The sequence below is a fragment of the Eulemur rufifrons genome, chromosome 19 (assembly GCF_041146395.1).
Source record: "Eulemur rufifrons isolate Redbay chromosome 19, OSU_ERuf_1, whole genome shotgun sequence".
NCBI classification, from domain to species: domain Eukaryota; kingdom Metazoa; phylum Chordata; class Mammalia; order Primates; family Lemuridae; genus Eulemur; species Eulemur rufifrons.
The window spans coordinates 52,236,537-52,259,994 of NC_091001.1; the positions used below are offsets into that span (position 1 = coordinate 52,236,537).

The 23,458-nt window shown below is 37.7% G+C and overlaps 1 protein-coding gene across 8 annotated transcripts in view; it reads right to left on the reverse strand.

Annotated features, from left to right (window-relative positions):
• The window catches only part of CTNNA2 (catenin alpha 2), a 1,068,594-nt gene that overhangs the window by 52,385 nt on the left and 992,751 nt on the right, over positions 1–23,458 (reverse strand). For all 8 annotated transcript variants that reach the window (XM_069493843.1, XM_069493842.1, XM_069493839.1 and 5 more), the window contains 3 exons: positions 21,422–21,573; positions 11,476–11,589; positions 3,760–3,941 (listed from right to left, as the gene is read on the reverse strand). In XM_069493843.1, the coding sequence (XP_069349944.1) occupies positions 3,760–3,941; positions 11,476–11,589; positions 21,422–21,573 (448 nt within the window). The remainder of the gene's footprint in view (positions 1–3,759; positions 3,942–11,475; positions 11,590–21,421; positions 21,574–23,458) is intronic.

Consider the following 23,458-nt stretch of genomic DNA (forward strand, 5'->3'; position numbering starts at 1 on the left):
ACTCAGAGTTTGAGTCTTCCTATATATAAGCGGAAGGCAACATTGACAAGGAAACTAGCCACAATGGCTGTAGCTCACAGTCTTCAAACAAACCCGTGTTTTGCACCCTTCATGTTTTCCTATCTTAGACCAGTTTAGTTTGGAAGTTTTAAAAGATGCTTTGGGGAATCTTGTGTCCCTAATGACAAGAGCCATCATATCTGGATTGTGTTTTTGGTTTCCTTGGAAAGAACATCAAGCTCTATAATTTTCTCCACTGTATAGATTCTTGTAACCTTTTTTTCTTTTGGTCATAGGTGATTCCTATGCAACAGCCAATATTTGGAGCCTTTCCCAGTAAGTGGTCACTCCAGAAAGGAAAGGAAAACTATAACTGCATCACTTCTATCTACCATTTGCCAACTAATGCACATTTATTTTGTGAAAAGGTAAAAAGTATTATGTGAAAAATCAATGTGTCAGTATATTCTGAGTTAATAAACTCAGTACTCAAAATTCAAATTGAGTTAATCCAGGTTACAAAGGTGTCTTTTCTATAGCCTTCTCAATAACTCAGCTCATTAACATCAAATGTAACTCCACAATAATGAGATGTAGTATGGAAAAAGTGTGTTTGAAGATGTATGGAATCACAGGAGCCTCTTTTCAGAACTAGATTATCATAAAATACACCCAGGAAATGTCACCAATCAGCAGAAGCTTATTTGGTATGAAGACAGCGCAGTAGAACAGGTGACTAGATCTGGGGAATTCTGAGGAGTCAGGTGGGACGGCACAAGCATGAGTTGAACTACTCCAGGAAGTACCATTTATATTTTGGCCTGAAGGTCAAATTTTAAATATGTACAAAATAGAGAAAGAAGGTCGAAGGTCAAAAAAGGTAGGCCTTGAGAACAAACAGAAAGCTTTTTATTTTGTGAAAAGAGGAGTTAAGGAATGCTTCGGTGTAAAGGAAGCTGCATGGTCGCCTTTTACTGGCCAGATGCAGCATGGATGGCAGGAGTGGAAAATTGGAACTGAAAACACGGTTAAGAGCTCTCTGAGCCTCGGCACTGAGCATCTGAACTAAGGCAGGAACAAAGTTTGGGGAGTATAAGGTGATTACTTGATTTCTGAGTATAGTGCTCAGGATTTTACCATTGATTGTACCCTGACAAGTTCCTCCCACCCTTAGTCTCAACTCTGGTTAAGATCAGAACGTCAGGTTGATTTTCAAAGACAGCTTTGCTCTTGCTATACAATTAAACCGAGCTGTTGCCCTGTCTCTGCACATCTTTTGTTATTGGGACACAACACTGGCAACACGCTATGTCTTTCTGGAAAGTAGCATGAAAAGCAAAAATTCACCCTGTGTAGGACAGAACTTCTGCCATTGCCCATGAGATGGAAGTCAAGAACTGAACAGGAAAAAGACACAAGGCATAATCAGTTTTATCCTCCATGAAGAAGTCATTACACGAATAATGAGGCAGAACCTCTCCAATTTTAATAATAATGGAGTGGCCATCATTGAGATTACTGAATCAAATTAATGAATTAGCTAGTGATAAGAATAAAACAAGGTAATAAATGCAAGGGTATTTTTGGACCTACATACCTTTAAACGCATAGAGGAATATCCAAGTTTCAAGTCCTAATCAGCAATATTTTTTCCTTTACATAAGAGGAAATAGTACAAAGGAATGTTTAGAGGTATGGCGCTAAAAATATTCCTCCTTGAAATGAAAACTGTAAGGGCAATAATAATAATATGCAGAAGGCCAAGTGTGTGAACTTAGGTGAGAAGCCACAAGGAAAGGCACTAGTCAGCTGTCTCTTTGCAAAGGAATAGGCTCTGCAGACGGAGGCAGCAGTGAAGCCTCGGCTTCCTGTGTTGCATTTCCAATTCACATCCTCCTCTGGTTCTCTAGCAATTAATTATGTACTTCTCCCTTTGCCCTCCACAAAGGGGCACAAAGCTACTCATCAGGCAGTGGGAAAAATTATACCAAGTAGCATCCTAGACATTTCATTATTCAAATCAGCATAAAATAATTATATAAACCCCCTAGGAAACTGAAGTGGCTTTCTTCTCACTTTTAAAACTACACTTAGACTAATGGAAAGTGTGTCTTATTTAACATCATCTAACAAGACCCTTCACATATATCTCTCTCCCTTGACCACAGTTATATATAATCTAGAGAATTATAAAAGGTGCTCCTGATCTAAACTATGACTAGATTCATCATTCACTTTAAATTAATGAGATTATTTGTTCAAGTGAGGCTATTAATGGATTGCATAATATCCATCAGATAAAGTACTGATAAAATGTTGAAAGCAAGCTGATTAAGTCATCACAGGCCTTGAGAAGCAATGACTGAGGCTGCCACGAGAGTCTGATTTGTAGGTAATTTCAGACTTAAATAATGGCTCAGAATTTTTTCCTACTAATACTTTTTGTGAAATAAATCTGTGAGGTCCACTGAAACTAACCAAATGTACAAATTTGAACTTCTAATGAATACAATGACATTTAAAAGCCTCAAAGGTCTCCCTCATAACACTGAAGTCATTCCACTGAAGTAAAAAACAATTTAAAAATATTTGAAAAAAGGGCCAAGCAATGTCATTAGTACATATTGGCCAGAGGCAGAGGGGATGATGCAGAGATGTTTTATATTATAACCTAGAATCAATAGCCTTTTCTTATTAGGACCATTCAACAACCATTAAAGAATTTGTCATTCAAAAGATGATATTGTAACATTCCCAAAAACCTTACATAGTTTCAATAACAAATACTATACTGAATCATTAAAACACCTTTGTTTACGTGTGTCTGTGTTTTCCAGAAAAAAAAGAAAAAAACTACAGTAAAATGATAGCTTACATTTCTATGACAGCATAATTTATACTTGCACTATCTCTTTGGATTTTTAAAACTCTCCTGTGAAGTTGGTAAGACCAGTGTCATTTTACCACTTTTCAAATAAATAAACCAAGACAGTAAGAGACTTGTCGCATATCACCTGATGTTCTGACTCAGAATTTAGAGAGGTTCCCACTGAGCTGTGCTCTCCCTTGGTTTGCTCTGCTCTTTGCGTGGTAGGAAGGGCACAGTTGTCACCTTCCTTTACAGACGAGACCAAAATGCAATGGCAGAAAGAGCAATGACCCCTGGTGAGGAAAAGGCTCCTGACAAAATTCTGACTGGTCTCTTGATTTATTTTAAGTGCCAGATCAAAGCTAAAGAAAATAAAACTTACACAAATTTAATTTCTCTGTCAAAACTGTGGAATCTTAGATTGTTGTACCTTAGTATGTAAGAGTAAAATGTGAGCCGATATTAATGCTAGAGCACGAGCTAGTATTACAACATATTATATGTATACATGCGCATACACACACACACACACATATATTTTTCTAAAGGGACATAAACAAATTATTCACTTTATCTTAGGAATAATACTTAAGCACATTGCAAAATAGCAAAGACCAAAGATGAGTCACCCGTCCCCTGGGGTCTGATTGTATGACTAAGGACAATTAAAATAATAATAATTACAAAAATGAATTTATTCTCCTTGTCTAAAAAGACATATCTGCTAGGAATTAAGTCTAGATCATTCTGAATTATACATGTAAATTTATAATACTACCACCTTAATTTGATGTCTTTTAATTTTTCATCAGGCTTTCAGATGCTAAAACACATTGCTACACTTCGGGGTTTAATGAGAAAATCTTCGTCTCCCTGGCTCTGGGCCTCACCTTGTGAAGTCTGTCATTTCCATCATGATCATACACATCTGCTTGGCCAGCACAATGATATCATTGCCGCTGTCGTCCCACTTGGCCACTTCGGCATCCAGCTTGCTTTTCTCTTGGTGGAATATCTCCACCTGCTCAGCTATTTTTGCCTTCTCCTCCTGCGGTAGTTGTGCCATGATGGCCTGTGTGGATTACAGAAAAAGCGTGACTAATGGTGACAAAGGCAGTACAGATCGTACAAGGACGTTGACTCTGCCTTCTGTGGACGGCAGAGACCAGGCCCTGACAAGGCTTATGAGGCGCTCTGCCATTCTGGAAAGTACATCCTCTGCATCCCGGGGAGGCCAAGAGCACAGGCTGGTGAGCTCCCCCAAGTCCTGTTCCCACTCCCAAATATGAAAAATACAGAGAAATCCAAAGCTACGTGCACGCTGACAGGAACAGAACTTCTCTGTCGCTTTGATGACATATGTTCGTTCAAAAGAATCTATTCTGGACAATTTTTATATTTGGTCTCAGGAAACTTTTACCAGATGAAAGAATGCACCTCTTTCAACACTGAAATCTGTTCAGAGAAGAGAAAAAAGAAAAAAGCCCTTCTGTTGCTGGAAAGGAGAGGAATTTTAAACAATATCCGAGTATCCAAGTGAGGTGGGGGGGGGCTGGGAAGACTGTATGAGTGTAAAGGAAGGCGTCCACAGAGAGCTGCCACCAAAAATCCCCCACCAAGGGCATCTCGGGGATGTCGTGTCTGTTCCCAGCCTCCTCCACCTCCTTTATGGAAACACTGGGATGACCATGGCTCTTCGTAGAGCCTTTGAGGACGTAGACAGAAAAGCCGTAATGGGATCAAGTATAAGACTGGGAAGCAAAGGTTGATTTTCAATAGTTGCTAGTATGGAAATGTAGGAAGAAAAGAACTGTAGTCTTCTTTCTCATTATTCACGGATTCTGAATGCATTAATAATTTGCACATTTGCCTACACGCTAAAATATTACTTGTATCCCCAAAATCAATACTTGTGGCATTTTCGCAATCAGTGGCAAACGTGGGCAGAGTGGCAAAAACTTTGAGTCACTCGACATGCATATCCCCAGATGAGGCTGAACGAGGCGCTGCTCAGCCTTCTTTGTTAACTCTTATACTGTGAACACCTGTGCTTGGTGTGGTCTGTTTACTGCCACACTTCTCGTATCTTTGTGCTTTTCATTGGCGATTTTGCTGTTTAAAATGTCTCCCAAGCATAGTGCTGAAGTGCTGCCTGGTGTCTCACAGCACAAGGGGGCCAGATGTGCCTCATGCAGAAAATACATGTGTTATATGTGCGCTTCAGTCAGACATGAGTTACAATGCTGTTGGCCGTGAGTTCAATGTTAATGAATCAAAAATAGAAGGTGCCTAAACATAAACGCGCATTAAATGTGGTTATGTATTGATCAGTTGAAGAAAACATTGTGACTGGCAGCTCTCAGGAACGTAACCCTGTATTTTACCTACGAGCAATGATTAAATATTCCCTAATTAAATGTTCACTGTGACTTTACAGAACATAACTAACAAAAACAATGAGAATTGACTATATTATTAATCACCATTTCTGTAGCAGGCACTTAGTGAAATGTTTGGTATCACCTCATTGCATCCTCCCAGAACCATGTGCAACCTGCTTCAAAGACAGGAGTACGCAGATAGGCCCTTCAGCACATACGTCCCTCTGGTTCTGGGATGTGTATATTCTCCAGGACATATACCAAGAGAGCACAATTTGGCAAATTTACAAAAGTGTTTTTTTTTTTTTTTTTTTTGCAATGCAGAAGTAAAATAACAGAAGATAACTGCTTCTTACATTGTAAACTTCCTCCCAATGCAAGTGAATCATTTGGAGGAAAGATGGCTTATATTTCTAATAGAAATGTCAGTGGACATGAGCTCAGAAAAACGGGGTTCCACAAGCCTCTGTAACAGACTTGGGCAAAGACCTCACTGCCATGTGGAGCATATCCTTAATTTCTTCAGATACAATATAGACACAGTAAATACCTCAAAATGAAAGCAAGCATGAATGGAATCATTGTTAACATACTATTATCATAACCTCTGCCATTAGTTTTCCTTTCCAGCTACCTTTCTGGCTTATTAGTTGCTATGAAGGGAAGGGCTGAGCCCAGAGTCTACGTGACTATCTATAATGAGATGATTGTTATGATTCCTTGTGTACCTATACCAGGTACTGTGTGCTAAGGTTTAGGTTTATCAAATAACTTACTCTACTTAATCATTCCAATACTATTATTTACTTCTTCTAATAATGATAATATCTAGGCCAAGAGAAATTGATTAAATTCCTAATAATCACACATCTAATATGCTGTAGGAATAGAATTCAAACCGGGGTAAGTTCACATCATTCTTATAACCATTGTACACAACTGGATCATCGTGCATGGCCAGGTAGCTTATGTACTGCACATCAGTCCTCAGCCAAGCGGGTCAGTAGTCACTGAAAACATAAGCACTGCCCACCAGGCTGTGCATCCTGGTGTTGGGCAGCACCCAGAGGAAGGGGTATTTTTGTCTGATTTACATAAAATTGTCCTTGGACTAGTGGCTTCCCATATGCCTTTACTAATGGATAGCCACCATCTAGCAACTTCCATGCATGCATGTGACTTTATATAGTTTGTGTCTGTATGCGTATGCATGTTTAGATATGCATGAGTATATGTAAATTATAATCCACATTTAAAAAGCCAAACTTGTGTGAATACTACAGTTAAAATATTTAGAATAGTCTATTTTGAAATATATTTTTAAAGTACTTTCAAAAACTGTATTTAAAAATGTACTTGATATATGAGTTTATTATAAACACATATTCTATACTGTATTATAATAATGTATAATCACAAAGCAGCTCTTCCATTGCATTTGAGATAGGGTTGGATTTGCAGAAATTAAATATGTCCTTTTTTTTTTCTCTAAAGCATCCCTGTCTGATGACCTAATGCTGTCCTAGATTCATTGTCCTTCTTATACAAAAGAGCTAATCATGTATTACTTAGACCTCACAGGTCCTAAACCAGCATCATTTAAAGCATTCACTAGGTGCTCCTCTGTAAAAGCATCTGTAAAACTCTCAGCAGACTTCCAGGCTATACATTCAATCCTAAGATGGAAGAGAATACATATTTTATTTCATTGTCCCAAAATGTTAATGTGTGCATTGAAGGGTGTACACTGCTGTCAACCATAGCACTTGAGTTTCCATTATACAACATAGCACTTGAATATTAACTGCTTTGATTTGCTTCCTAATTTATCCTATTAATGCCCTACCTCTGACTTCTCTATGTGCTTCCTTAGGGTGGAGGCCTCCATATCCTGCACAGAGTAGAAGCTCAATAAATATGTTTTGACTGCCCAAACATTTTCCCCACTTACTGCATTAATATAATTCAAAAGAGGTTGCTAGAACTTATAAACATGTTCTAAGGACACAATTCTGAAGAAAAATTGACCCCTTCAAAGCATATTTGCAAAAAGAAAAAAGATACTATTTTGACACTAGGGGTGCTTGACCTGCATAATACACTTAATGGTGTGTGACTTGAGTACAAGTATCATTAACTTTGCTTCTGCTTAGGTAGCTATCAATGAGGCTTAAGTCTTTTCCTAAATATTCGTAAAATGCTCTTGCTTTTAAAAATTCATAATTGACCTTTTCTGAAAGTGGAATTTAAAAAAAGGTTATCTATAAACAGTAGATCACAAACTGCGAAATTTGCAAGTTAATCAAATTGAAATTCAACACGTGAGTTTTAATTAGGTCTTATCAATGTAACTCAGCAGTTTGAAATGTTAACACATTAAAGCTGTTCTAGCTAGAAAAGAAAATAGAGGCTAGCTACACTGAAATTAAACTTCATACAAAACACATAACATGCAACTGTCCATTCCCTCAAACTAAGGGAACATGAGAGAAATTATTTTCATGGCCAAGGGGAAAGGGGAACACATTAGCTCTTCTGTTTGTGTGGTGTGACCACCTGGGGCAGTCTGAGAATTTCTGCAGCTTCTTATCACAGTAGCTGAGCACAGTTTTCCATTACTGATCTGGCTGGTCTGGGGTCCCAAATTGGTGCTATCTACAAGGATTCATTCCACTACCTCAAAGTCCCTTCCAGACTTTCCCTGGAACAGCCAACCATTTTGGGGGATTAATGTTGTAATCTCTACCTATTAAGAAGTTCATCTCACTCATACAAGCCAACAACCATTCAAATAGCCCAGCGTCTTTTATTCAACCTAAATCTCAAGGAGCTTTTCATATAATCACTTTCCCAATCTCCAGGAGAAAAATGACTTCTGAAGTCTACAGGCCCCCAAACTGACAAGAGATCATTTCTTAAACATATGCAAAAAATCTAACATTAAGGCATCAAGTATAAGAACTGTTTATAAATAATGATTAAAGGAGTTAACACTCAATGTGCCTGTTTCTACTCACTTGGTTTTAAAATAGGATAATAAATATAAGTAGTTAAGAAATGTCGGTCCTTTAACTCTTTCCAGTCTCAGGCTGTGATGTGAATGGGAAAATTGAAGTAATTGTCCCATTAATTCAAATAAAAAACCCATAATTGTCTGAATTATCCAGCTCTTTCAGGTGAAATTATTTGGTCATCCTCTAATGAATGATTAGCTCAGGCTATAAGCATCATCACCATCTTCACCGTCAACTTATTCATTATGTAGTTATGAGAAATCCTGTCATACATTTTATCATGCCATTCTCCTAATGACATTATGAGGAAGGATGTTGTGTGTCACTCTTAAAGATACAAGTAGATGAGGCATGGAGAGGTTAAGAAAGTTGGCCCAAAGTCACACAGCTTCACTGAGCCCATATTTAAAATCAGGTCTGTGTGACTCTGAATAGTATGTTCTATCACCAAGGTTAAGTGCCCAAGAGTTGTCACTGACCAATGTTAATTATGTCAACCTGTGAAGAAACAGTTTGGAAGATGTCCTGTTAGGATCAAAGGGTAAGATCACCTCCTTATTTTATCAGATCACCACCATCCTTATCCAATTCCATTCCCCTCCCCCTCTCCATCACCCTCAAAATGTCGTAGATAAACAGCAGGCAGGGACATACAAAGGAAATAAAAAGATACTCTAATTCCTGACTTTGAGAGCAATGTTGGAGGGGGGCTACTAAAAGCTTATCTCCCACTTTAACCTCCTTTTAGATTAATTTACCCTTTTCAGAGAGGAAGAATTTCTTTGAATGAAAACACAAAATAATACCATGAAGAGGGCAGGACTGGTTGCTAGGAAGAGCTAGTACCTCAGTCAAAAGCAACGTTCACCTCTTTCACAATTTCGACCAACTTATTACACTTTGCTGGTCAAAAGTTCGACCATCTATCATCTGAGCAATTCAATGCACCCTCTTATTTCCAACTTAACAGCCATAATTCTGTATCTCTGATTTGTCATCATATAATTACAGGCTAAAATAGGCTGACTCAATAAGTAATGCTGTCTGCTGCAAGTTAATCACACAGACCACATGATGGACAAATTAGCAAGTGCTGGATTATAGGAGTACTTTGTTCTTACTATCTTGGACCACAGTCATAATTCATACTGAGAAAACCTCCAAAATATAATAGTGTGAAGAAATAATAGATGATAAGGGCAGGAACCATCTGAGTTTTATCTCCACCCGTCATCATTGACTTGATATCTAATGTAAGTAAGATGCATGAAACAGAAGTACACTGGGACTCTATGTTTCCCTGTGAAAAGTGGGACTAATCATGCCATTTTGACAAGATAGTGATTATAAAGCAAGATAAAGGTTGTACAATTGTCTTGGTCCCTGAGAAAACTAGTCAGTGGACACTGGGCTGTATCTATACTGAGTTACAGTCAATCAAATTGACTTTGAATTGCTTAATGTTTGCATGAATTACTCAAACTTGTCCTTTGTCAGTGACATAAAAATGCTGCTTTTACTTAATTTTGAAGATGAATTGACTTGTTTAATTAGTTTGGTATTATGCCAACACAGCCTCAAAAGATTCTCAGCTTACTGACCTTTCCAATTTTCAACATTTCAGGGGGGATTAAATAGCATCTGCAAGGAATTTTTGAAGTATGGGGCTCCGTGCCCTTTCATGTACTTTTCCACTGTCACCATCACTTGATCAGAAGGGGTTTCTCTTCCAAAGGATAATTACCACAGCCATCTTCATTGAGCACTTACTGTATGGCAGATACTGTGCCCATTATTTTATAGGTATTAAGTGATTATATCTTCAAAGGAATCCTATCAAGTCAGTCTATTATTCACACTTTACAGATGATGGATCTGAAACTCTCAGAAATTAAGCAACATGTAGCTTTGAGCATGGTCCTCGCTCTGCCCTTAACAATTTGAAACCAAGTCTGTCTGAAATCAAAGCCAATGTGCCTTTGATGTTCTGACTTTACCTTCACATTTCTCCTATCAATGTCCATTTATACTCTTCTGGATCATTTGATTGTTTGGTGAGAATATCAGGACATAAGCACATATGTGAAACTGGGTTTTGGGTACAAGGTCTTTCTCGACTCAATATCTCCTTCAAGTCTTCTTTAATTTAACCTCTGATTAATTGTTTCCTACTGTTCTTTCAAAATTCCTAAAGCAGTATTAGCTTTCTTGGGTTTTCCAATCCCCAACCTAAATTACCACCTCTTTTTCAACATCCTGCCTCCTATTCAATATCTTTTAAGTAAAACTTAACATAGAAAATTAGAATATCTAATTATCAGTTATGGTATAACTTGATTGTTTTTGTTCTATGGAAACTGAGTCTTTAAAAAGAGGAAAATATTAATGCAATCCCTAAAGATTTAATCTCTTACCACCTGCCTTGATCATCTACACCTACCCTCTGGGCGATATAGCTAATCAGCTTGGTCCAATTTCAGGATGCTCTTTGGACCAGTGTGTTGGTCAATAGCGTCATGGAGTACTCAATGTCAGGCAGAGCTGGTGCTCTCTCTGTTGCTTTCTGTTCCATTCCTTACACTGGCATATTTCTAGTATGTCTCTATAATTTCTTTCTCTATCATGTGGCAGATAGATCCAGGGTTACTGCCCCAGCAAAAGTAGGTATCGGAGGGAAATCAAAAGTTGTCTCTTTACCTGATGGCCTTGAACCAGTTTCACAAGATGTGATATTGAATATCACAAAAGCTAGGCCAAAGGATGGAGCAATGGCCCAGCCATCAACAAAGTAGGACCCTGATTCCCCATTTGTCATTGCTATTTGTGTTAACAAATTTAGTGTCTTCAAGCACAACAGTGGTGGCTGAGTAACTGTGTCAAAGAAAAATTTGAGTCTTACAGCATCCCCCGTTTATAGTCTAATTATAATCCCAACCCCAACAAAGTCAATTATGCACACAAGGGTTTGCTTTGATGTGGCTGCTATGATTTAAGTGTTAGATAAAGATGGGGGTTAGCTGGAATCAGGAGCAGTGGTGGTTATTTCCACTGTGTAAAATGTGAATTATTAATAAACAACCCCAGATAAGAGCATAGATTTCTGAGTCATGAATCTCTGGGGTCCCAGGTCTGTAGAATTCAAAAATTCCTTCAAACCATTTTGGAAAACACAACCCTTGTGGACTAAACCAAACCCTAGATGCCCACTCACCCGTGCACTCTGCCCTGCAATGAGCTGGTCATCCTCAGTCTGAACACTTGTCCGGCTACGCACGTCGTAATCTTCCTGCTCGAAGTCAGAATCATCCTCTAGTTCTTCTGGGGTCTAAAGATAAAAAGAGAAATATCAGCATATTTTAAACTGCTTACTTTCATCCCCATCCCACCACATGCTTCTTCACTGCAAAGGCTGAAGAGCCCCCAGGAAACAGAGCTTATAGCACCTTACACGTAGGATTAGCTATGTGGGTGGGTATTGGCTGGAATGGAGTCAGAAAAATCAATGCCTTAATTTACTTTTTTTAGAAAACACATTTTGGTTTTTTTTTCTCCTGCAGGTGTAACAAGTCCAATTTTAATTCTTGATATGATATGCTAATTTTTTTTTTTTTTTTTTTTGAGACAGAGTCTCACTCTGTTGCCCAGGCTAGAGTGAGTGCCGTGGCGTCAGCCTAGCTCACAGCAACCTCAAACTCCTGAGCTCAAGCGATCCTCCTGTCTCAGCCTCCCGAGTAGCTGGGACTACAGGCATGCACCACCATGCCCGGCTAATTTTTTCTATATATATATATTTTTAGCTGTCCATATTAATTTCTTTCTATTTTTAGTAGAGATGAGGTCTCGCTCTTGCTCAGGCTGGTCTCGAACTCCTGAGCTCAAACGATCCACCCACCTTGGCCTCCCAGAGTGCTAGGATTACAGGCATGAGCCACCTCGCCCGGCCTGATATGCTAATTTTAAGAAAAATTATATTTGTGTGTTATTTCCATCCATCTAAATCTATTGAAAGAAAATAACTATCAACAACAAAAGTAACACCAATACATTTTCTGTAATGCCCTTTTTGCTCTGTAAACAAACAGACTGATCATCTGCAGGCCAGTGGCTAGACCTGATGAAATATCTGATTTGGTCACTAAGCTATAATGTATAAAGGTCACAAGCATATACTTGTAAAGGTCACAAGCATACACTCTACACTCATGACTGCCTGAATATTAGCCCCTGTGTGACCATGAACAAAATGTCTTACCTCTCTTAAGTTTTAGACGTCTTCCTCTGTGAATTCACAACAGTAGCTACCTCCATGATTGTTGTGAAAATTAAGTAATATATTCTGTACAGAATATGTGGTACATAGTAGGCACTTTTTAAATGCTTGCCATCATTATTACTTAAAGTTTTTAAATCAATTCAAGTAGTTTTTAAAGTGAAGCCACCAATTACTACATATTTATGTATTATCTTTTTCAAATATAATATCAATTTAGCTCAGACTAGCACAGTGAAATAGTGATCTATTTAGAGATGAGAAAACCAAGGTTCAAAGAAAGCAATGTGCCCCATATCCTCAATTAGTAACAGAACCAGAATTTAGACCTAAACACCCAAGTGTGTCTGACTCCAAACATGCTGCTCTTTATTCATTTTTTGTTGTGGTTATAAGTTGTTATTTTTTTTTCACATTACAAATTAAGCAAGAACTGGAGCTCTAAAGCTGCTTAAAGGGAGTAGAGTTAGATCGATATCCTTTCCAATCAATAAAGTCAGCGTTGGGGAAAAGATGAGAATGAATCCATAAGCCCAGGAATAAAAAACACTTTCCATCTTTAATGGCAATAATAATAGATAATATGCATTAAGTGCTTGTCACGCTTTTGTCATAGTTTTCTCTAAGTGCTTGACATGCACTAACTCATGCAAGTTTCTTAACACTCCTATGACATAGACACTATTTTCTCTGTTTTCTAGGTAGAGAAACAGAGGCATGAGGGGTTATGCCTTGCTCAAGGATTTCTAAGTCAGGCAGTTTGAAGTATATACTCTAAACCATCGTGTTGTGTTAATTCTAAGAGGATAATCTCAGGAAGTGGTGAGGATCGTGTACAAAAGTACAAGAGTACATCAGTGTGAGACTCTCAGCTTCACTGTTACTAGCCTCAAAGTGACAGTCATCCACAAACTGCCCTTTGGGATATAGTCGGACCACTTCCCAAGGCTCTATCTTTCAAAAGAACAGAACAGATCACAAGCAATACTGATGACACAGTTGCCCATTCTCCATCCGAAAGGGCGAATTTTTATTCTGCTGGTTTCTTTGGCTACCTCAGTGTAATTAATCAGGTGTGGTTATTGATGAAGCCTTGAGATTAGTCAGACAGGCATAAAATGGGGTCCTTCGTGCCAATATCACATTATGCCTCGTAATTTTCCAAGCTTTGGCATATCACTTTTGTTTTTCCTTCTCCCTCACCATCAACCTTATTAACATTCACTCGGTCATCTACAGATGTTCAATTTTCTTTCATAGGAATATTAAAAGAATGGGAGAAGAAAGAGCTTTTGTTCCCAAATTTTATTAACTAAAGCAGGGGTGGGGTAGGCAGAACCTGGTTCAAATAACTGGTTGTATTTTTATTGTGGACAAAGACAATATTCTCTGATCATTCCTCACTCTTCTGGAGTGTATTGTGGAACAATTATAGCAAGTTGGTAAATTCTGCTGACAGATGAGATGACAAGATTACAAGCACTTTTCATCATTAGTTCTTGAAAAGGAGAAGGAAAGCGAAATGGAAAATCTCACACAACAGAAATAAGCAGAATATGACAGTACCTATAGTACTGTGTCCAAACATTTCAGTGATCTATGCATTTAGTAGATGAGTCAATGAAAAACTCAACCTGGCAGTGTAAGGCCGATAATCCTAAGCTTTTATTCCAGTGACAATGGCCCAAGAACCGAAATAAAGAAAAATTTTAAAATGAAAAAATAACCTGGAAGTGGACCCAGGGGACCTGAATAAACATTTGGCTTAACTGTGCCACTCACAAGCCATATGCTGTTGGTAAGCCACTTAGTTTCACTGCTTCTGTGTCTCCTTGCTGATAAAATGGAGATTATAATTGCCGTTTGCCCTGTCTGCCCCACAGGACTCCTGAACTCAGATGCATAGGAAAATGCTTTGCAAACTATAAAAATAAACCAAATTCATAAATGGTATTGATAATTACTGTGCTTAATAGTAAAACCTAACACCTAATAACAGCAGCAGCATAATAATAGCGATCATTGTTTACCCCCCCCCCACTGTGAGATAGGCATTCAGCTAAAGGTTTTGATTCTTACAATAACCTAATGAAATAATTATAATCCCTATTTTATAAATGTATGAACAGGCTGAGTTGAGTAAATTTGCCAAGGTGTCACACCTAGCAAGTGGTGGAAGCGGGCAACTAGTTGAGGGTTTCAGAGCTTATGCTTTTAACCATCACAAATACCCCCAGGCAAATAGATGAGCTTAAAATATTTCCATGTGTCTTAAACATGCAGCAAAGCCATCCAAGCCAGCCCATATAAATAGTTCTGTGCATGTGCAGTTTGCTAATTGCATGTAAATGTGTCTCCTACTCATGCTGTTATTTTTTGAATTACTCATTTTTAAAGGCATGAGTGTTATTTTTCAGTTGGTCAAGGACCTCCATAAATTAAAGGAGACATGGATAATTGTGGAAGGTCTGCAAATGGGCCTAGGGAGATTAGACTTGTGTTATTAGTGTTATAGGTTAAAGGAATAAACAAAATGTGTAGCTCACTGCCCTTGGAGGCTGGAGACTGAGGGTGAAGCCTCAGTTCTGTCTATGTGCTTGGAGGGACAGAAACTACTTTGGGTCTATTCTTAGTTTCCTTGTTCCGCTACTATTAATATTGAACAGTTAGGTTGTGAAAGTTAGTCTTATATGTAAAATGGCACATTTAGCCTCTACTGAGGCAAGAGGATTGTTTGAGGCCAGGAGTTCAAGACCACCCTGAGCAAGAGTGAGACCCTGTCTCTACAAAGAATAGAAAAACTAGCCGGGCAAGGTGGTACATGCCTGTAGTCCCAGCTGGTGATCTTTCTTGAGGCAAGAAAATTGCAAAATTGCTTGAGCCCAGGAGATTGAGGTTGCAGGGAGCCATGATGATGCCACTGCACTCCAGCCTGGGCAACAGAGCAAGACCTTGTCTCAAAAAAAAAAAAAAAAAAAAAAACCAAAACAAAAAACAAACGAACAAACAAACAGACAAACAAAAAAAACTCTATGAGATTAGTGTGTGTCTATTACAGAGGCCCCAGAAGATTTTGTGATTTGTCCAGAGTCACACCACATGTCAGTCATAAAACAGGAACAATCCACCTGTCCCTGGTGCTCAATCTCCTCTACAACAAACTATATAGAGAAGCAAAATGAGAAAATGTTGAAGAATTTACAGTCATTCCACCTAGACATATGAGTAAAATGCAATAAGGACCATTTAGAGAAAAGGTTCAAATGTATATGAGTTTCACTGGGAGAAGGATGAGAAGATAGGTTGGCAGGAGAGTTTGGGTGACTCATGAGGAAGGATTTTCCAGCAAAGTTCTATACCACTGGAGTGGGTTGCAGACTAGAAAATATAATTAGAGATCTAAGGCAATATTAAGAAAAAAAAAATTTCCCCAGTCAGGAGTGACTGGCCACCAGTATCTCTAGCCTGGATTACTCTGGAGGCTCCTGCCTGATTTCCTTGCTTCTGCCCTTGCCCCCTACATCCCACTCTCACCAGCATAGCCAGGTGGTCCCCATAAGGTCTAAGTTAGATCATGCTATTCCCCTGCTCAGAACCCTTCAGTGACTCCCATCTCATTCAACATAGTCCTCAGTCCCTCTAGTCCACTCCCACATCCAGCCCTCACACTTGTCGTTCCCCCTGCCCAAAGCATACTTCCACAAAATACCTTTAAGGCTTGTTTCCTCCTCCTTCTCCCCAAGTCTTTTCTCAAATGCTGCCCAATCAGTCGCCATACTTCATAAAATTCATGTCATCCTGAACTCTGTCTCCTTTACATTGCCTTGGTTTTCTCCATGGCATAACGTTTGGCATTATCTTTACTAGAGACTTTTGTCTACTTTGTTCACCTCTTTATTTAGGGAGGATCCAACAGTGTAGGCATCCAGTAAGCTTTCAGCAAATATTTGACAGATGAATGACCAAGATTGAATTATCAATTAAAAATAAATCATACTGAATTATTTCTGATTAGTTAATAAAACACCACTAGGAATCTTAGAAGGCCAAGTTGATTAACTGGAAAATGACAACCTGTAATAAATGCATTTTGTCAGATAAGTAGCATCTAAAGTCTTTTCAATCCTTTATTTTCTAGCTGTGACAAATAAGAATCCAATCCTTGTAGTTTTGATTATATTATTGACTTATTTATAAAGTTTAATTAATTGATGATATAAAGATAAACTTCATCTCAACAGAATGAGGAAAATAAGTATTTCTTGGGAACCTACTAAGACCTAGGTCTATGCTAGTCCTTTATAGCTATGGTAATATTTGTCATCATTCACAGACAAGAAAACTGATAGCATGCTGGTCACCCCAAAATAGTTAAGCTATAGATTCTAAACTTGACTGCTTCACAGTACTCTCATGGTCTCAGTAATTTTCTTCATGGTGCCTCTAGGCTTTAAAAAAATCAAAACAAAAAACCCTAATGGTTTTTTTTTTTTTTTTGATTTAGCAGTTTAGTCCAATTAACTTAATCCATTCTTGTGACCTAATAACTTAGTATCTGTTGTACACTGTACTAGTTACCAAATCTTGGAATCCAAATGTACACTTGTTGAATCTTGAGATTGCTTTTTATCACAGTGATCATCACAAACCCAGCCTCACAGATACATGACATCAAAAGATATGTGCCAACCTAATGCTTAAACTGAACTATCTGCAGCTAATATTTCATGTAGAATCTAAGAGACATCTATATATTACCCCGGAATTTTTTTTAAGTATCTTGTAATGTTCCAGGATAGCTTGGTACATAGTTTATATACCTTTATCTGAAAACTGTCCCAGGTCCTATTATTTCCGTGCCCTCCTTTCAAAAGTATCATATACAACCAAATTAATGAGTTCTGATTACAAAAGATTAGTATATAGATATCACTGTAGATCTTTCAGAGTCATCTTATGAGAAGCAATTACTGTTTTGTTGACTACAGATCTCCCGAAACCAAGACATAACCACCTTCTACCTTACCTGCTTATCTAAATTTCCAACACTACAAGTTTAACTCTTTGTGTCCTAGATATACACTTGATCCTCATTATTTGCAGATTCCTTATTTGTGAATTTGCCTACTACCTAAAATTTATTTCTAATCCCAAAAATTCCATGCTAACGGTGCTTTTGTAGTTATTACTGCACACATTTGAGTGTAAAAAATTGAGTCATCCAACATGCATGTTCCCAGCTAAGGTCAAACAGCACAGTGCTCTATACTCTTGCTGAAGTGTTCGTACTGTAATCAGGAACATTTTTTATGGTTTATTTAGTGCCACTTTTTTTTTTTTTTTTTTTTGCTTTTTCTGGGTGATTTCTTTAAAATGTCCCCCAAACATAGTGGTGAAGTGTCATCTAGTGTTCCCAAGTGCAAGAAGGCTGTGATGTGCCTTACAGAGGAACATACATGTTAGATAAACTCTGTTCAAGCATCAATTAGTGCTGTTGGCCATTAATGCAATGTTAATCAACAATACATATTACATAAGGTGCCTTTAAATACACACCCACATAAAACAAGGTTATGTATTGATCAGTTGATCAAAATGTGACCAGAAGTTCAAGTAGCCTAACCCTATCTTCTCCTGGGACCAATGGTTCAGTATTTGTTAATTTAGTGGTCACAGTGAATTTATAGACCATAACTACTACAGATAATGAGAATTGATTGTATGTTGGTATGCCAGATTTGCCATTCATTTTTTAAACTACCTTGTGAGGATAATCAGAAAATATCCGTGTACCTGACAGATCACAGAAGACAAGCCTCAGCAAGAAGCAAAGAAAAAATAGTCTCTTGGAGGAGAGGCAGAGTAGACTTGCTCCAAGAAAGAAGAAGGGTCCGTAAAGGTGAGGTGGGAATACAGAAAGGGCAAACTTTGTCTACTTCAGAGGGTTGCCTGGAGCTGGCCTGGAGCACTCATATACTAACTTTACCATTAAATATGTATCTGTTGCCAAGAGGCAAGGTGGTGGAAAATTTGACCCTTTAGTCCTTTCTGCACTTATTTTTTGGGGAAAAAAAACGACTTTCTTTCTCAAAGTAAAATCAGCACTTTGGGAGGGAAGGAGGCATGGTCAAATTGGCTGGGAAAGAAAAAATTCTACTTGTCTTATTGTCTATCTTCCTGACTTAGTATAATGGAGTTTTTTAAAGTAGACTTAATTATTTTCTCAGAAGAAAAAAAGAAATTATTTATTTAAAGAAAAAAATGAAGTCATGTGGGTGCTGAATGGAAAGGATTTTATAAATAACAATTTGTACATACTGTACATTTCTCTTTTCCTAAATTTTAAGTGGTGTGAAATCCATTTAATCAAATCACTTGAAATGTCAGAATGGGGGAATGACACTTTATGTGACAAAGATATGGCATTTTTATCTAAAATTGTGGTTTTTTACAGCTCATGAATGAATAAATGAATGATGGCTATAAACTTCCTTAGCCTCCCAGATGAATGGTTGTCACAAAAATGTGAAGGCTAACAAAGCAGAAAAATGGCAAAAGAGGGAATATGTCTTGAGGATTATAGCGGGATTTAGTGCCAAATGCTTTGAAAACATAACTCTCATGGTCTATTACCTTATTTTACAAGTTAGTATTTAATGGGAAAAAATTATCTAATTTGTTATGGGCTTAAAAGGCTGACTATCCTTCCTTTCCCTTTCTTCTAATTCTTATATCTTTTTTCTCTGTCATCTTTCTATCTTTCCAGGACCCCTCTCTCTCCTACCCCCACCCCACCTATTCCTACACACAGTATTAGGCTCTGTGTCAGACAAAATACCACAGTGAAAGGAAAAGAAGAGACAGCTTTTGCTTTCCAAAATTTTACAGTCCAGAGGAGGCAATAGACATAAAAGGAAATAGTGTAACAAATACCATCACAAGCAGAAACAGTTAGGGATGATTAAAGGATAGGGTCATTATTGTCAAAGGAGAAAAACACGGAGAAAACATTTGAGCCCGGCTTTGAAAGATGGTCAGAGTTTGACAGGTATAAAATGGGCACCTTAGAACCATAGGTGACAGTCCTCAAATTACAAATCTGAACTCCATGTTTTTAAGTATAATTAGTATTGTCTGATACAACTTATTTCATGCTCTGATAGTTTTTAATTGATTATGGAATTATTATGAAAGCAAGACTAATATTTAACAAAAAAAAAAAATCAAGTTGACTTAAAGATCAGATGATCAAAAGATGGTATTTGGGCTCTCAAGCGAAAGCGTTAATGGATGTTTCAGGAGAAGCATGGATGTCAATAAAAAGAGTGAAAAAGAAACCCTTTCTGCTGATGCTTTACTGCAGACTGTTCATGCCACCTCAGAAGCACTCCAGTGTGTTCTGGATACCACAGTCAAAGACGACTATGCCTAGATTCATGACTTCAAGAATATCATTATTTGAGAATACACTACATGTGAAATCCTCGAAGGACTAGGAATCTACTACTCAGAGACAGAACAAATCACAGATAACTTCTTGTAATACCTGAGAGATCACACACATAAAATGAATTAGTTGGTTGTTACTGTTTTGCAATGTTTTCTTTTGGGGAGGCGGGTTGTTCTAGGTGTTCAATGATTGCTAAGGGAAAATATTCAAAGCCCACCCACCAAATACCTCATGGTTTCATTGATTAGCCTCAGAGACAGCTGTGGAGGCCGAAGGTGAAGAGGAGGGTGAGGATATAATCCAGGGCTGCCTCGTCCAACACAGTGGCCACTAGCTATATGGAGCTACTGAGCACTTTAAATATGGCTAGTGCCACATATTCAAAGAATAACATTTTTGATACATTTGGGTAAATAAAATATATTATTAAAATTACAATTAATTTCATCTGTTTCTTTTTGGTTTTTTAATGTGTCTACTAGAAAATTTAAAAAAATAAATATTTCTATTGCATATTATACCCTTGGGATTAGTATTGCAGAAGCCCCATCTCTGCTTCAATTATAATAGCCATAAATGTATTTGTGTCATCAATTGAAATTTTGCATATGAAGTTTATTCGAAAAAATAGTTCTCTGGCTAAGTAGTCTGAACACTACTATGCTAAACTTTTGGTAAGGTAAGGAGAAAAAAATCTCATTGTATACTGGAATATTATGCAGCAGTTATATAGAATGAGGTAAGCTATGTGTTTTAACGGAGAGAGATGTAGGCACACTGGAGATGAACAAGTTGCAAATGATACTATATGAGTTTTAAAGAAACTTATAATATATATTTTCTAGGCTTGTGATTTTTATATAATTATTTAGACAATGGTTTGGAGGACTCATTCCTACCCGACAACCGAAGTCTGAGGATGGGAAGATAGTAAGATAGGTGGTGGGAAAAGGTTTGATGTCAAGCTATCTAGCTTTATTTATAATGTTTGCATCTTTTTTTTTTTTTTTACAAGGACAATGTAATTATATATCACTTTATATTTGAAAACTAACAACTATTATTATTAATATAAATACAATGAAACTGGGTAATCTTCATTTCTTTCAGGGCCATGATTTTCTGATCCTGATGGGAAGATGGAGTTAGTAGGAAGCACGAACGGAAAATAGCAGGGGTATCCCTAAGTTGGCATTACATTTTGGAAATAATACATGCAAGAAGTAGGGAGGGCATCACACTTTAGGATATTCAGTCTAATCTAGGCTTGTTGGGATCACTCATCCCTCTATAAGTAAAAAGTCTACCTTGTTTGAGTAAAGAAACCACACAGCTTCCCAAGTTAACTGAATCAATCAGTCAATCAATCAAGAATTAATTCTTTGGGGTCCCTGTCAGAAGCTCTGGCCAGCTCTGAGCTGTAGAGGCCTCACATACCCTGATCATCAGCACAGCCTTTCTGATGTCCCGAACACCATCATACACCAGGCGAGAGGCATCGATGAACTCATTCTCCTCAAATGGTTGAGGGACGTTGGCACTCAGGGCTTCAATGGCGACCTCTACTTGTTCAGCAAAGCGTGGCATCACTGGGTTAAACAAAATGAAAAGCAGTGGATTAGGCAATTTTTCTTTCACTACCTGTCATTCCAGCTTTTGGGTAAGGCAGCAGGCTCTTGGACATTCCACCAGTCCCATGGAGCAGGCTGCTCAGCTGTCCAGTTTAGGCTTTGTGCTGCTTACACCTCAGCAGGAGAAGCAAACCGTTACCCCATGCATGGTGACAGTTTGCGAAAGAGAAAAATTTTGAAACCTGCCCAAAGTGGTGTAGTGCAGTGTATGAGTATAGATTTCATGTTATCCTGAGTTGAGTTCCACTTCTGCTAGGTACCAGCTGTGAGTCTTTCGCCAAGTTTTCTTAACCCTTCTACACCTGTTTCTTTGTCTATAAAATTTAGTAAGATTCAACCTAAATTCAATGGGACAATACATACAAAAATATTGGATGAAATCTGGCCCTTTGAGGTACCAATAAATATTTAATAGTAGATGTTACAGTCATAGCTGGTGAGTAGCAGACCTTAACCCACAGGGCTTCACTATGAAGTGTGAGTGAAGTGATCCAGTTCATTTCACTTTGGTCAGGAATGCAGGATTTGAGACATGGGGGCAGGGATGTCGTGGGGTTGAGATGAAGGGAAACTGTGGAAGGACTAAGAGAAAAAACATGCCAGCAGAAAGCGTCATGGAAAGAGAAGACCAGTGGACTCAAGGATGATTTGTCCCATTTCACCAGTATCATTTTGATACAAAAGATGCATATATAAGTTTCTAAAATGCTGACATCTCTTTCTTTTCACAGGGACACCTGCACACACCCTGGAGGTTTGTGGAAAGTGAACTCAATGGGATGTCTGGAATATCTCCACTGACTACTTTAAAATGCTGCTGATTCACTGAATCTCAAAAATTATAATTCAATTTTCTCAGCTGTTATCTTCTATCAATTTATATGGTAAATAAAAGCTAAAAGCACAATTTATTTTATTTACAAGGATGATAAAATAGAAACATCATTCATCTATTTCCATTTCTGAACTTTCATGCCTGATTCATCTTTATACTCACTTTCATCCTCTGTGGACACTTCCCCATCCATTTGAATCCCTGTGTGAGAAACTCTGCTAAATTACTTTACTCTTTAGGGTCAGAGTATTCAAGAAAAAAACATTCCTGGAAAAATGTGTTTCTACCAGGAAAAGTCAATCTTTAAAAAAAAAAAAAAAAAAAGGAGGAGGGTTTGGGGGAAACAAAGAGACCATTCTTCCATTCTTTCAGTAGAAATTTTCAAAACCAAAGCATGCATGGGGTGAATCTCCTTCTGTGGGTGCATTACTGTAATTGGTTCTCTATACTATTTGAATTTTTCAGTTGGGCTTTGGAACTATATTTAGAGAAAATGCGGGGAATATTGAGCTGTATCGCTACAAAAATAAATGAAATAAGACTACATTTCTAAAAACAACTGCATTAAACTCAGGCTATTTCAGTTATCCAATTTGGGTTGAGATTAAACTTTTTTACATGACTGAATAATACAGATGATTGAAATTGACCTCCTTAAGCATGAAAGCATTTTGTATGTATTAGCATACTATGGGGATGAGCAATGTTCTTAAATATAATTACAAATTCCCTTCCTTTCTTAAACAGTTATATTTATTCCATTCTATTTGATGTCTAAGCTGTCATAATCATGACCATCAATATAACATTAAGTAGTACCTTTGGATGAATAAAATTGTTTGCTCCTATAGCATAACTGAAAAAGAATTAGTACTCCTACATGTCCATAGGATACATACAGTACTCTCACAAATCAATAAGGAAAAATATAAAAAGTGGCATAGGATTCGCATACTCAGTTCGCAGAAAAGAAATTCATATTCCTGATAAATACACAATAGCATGCTT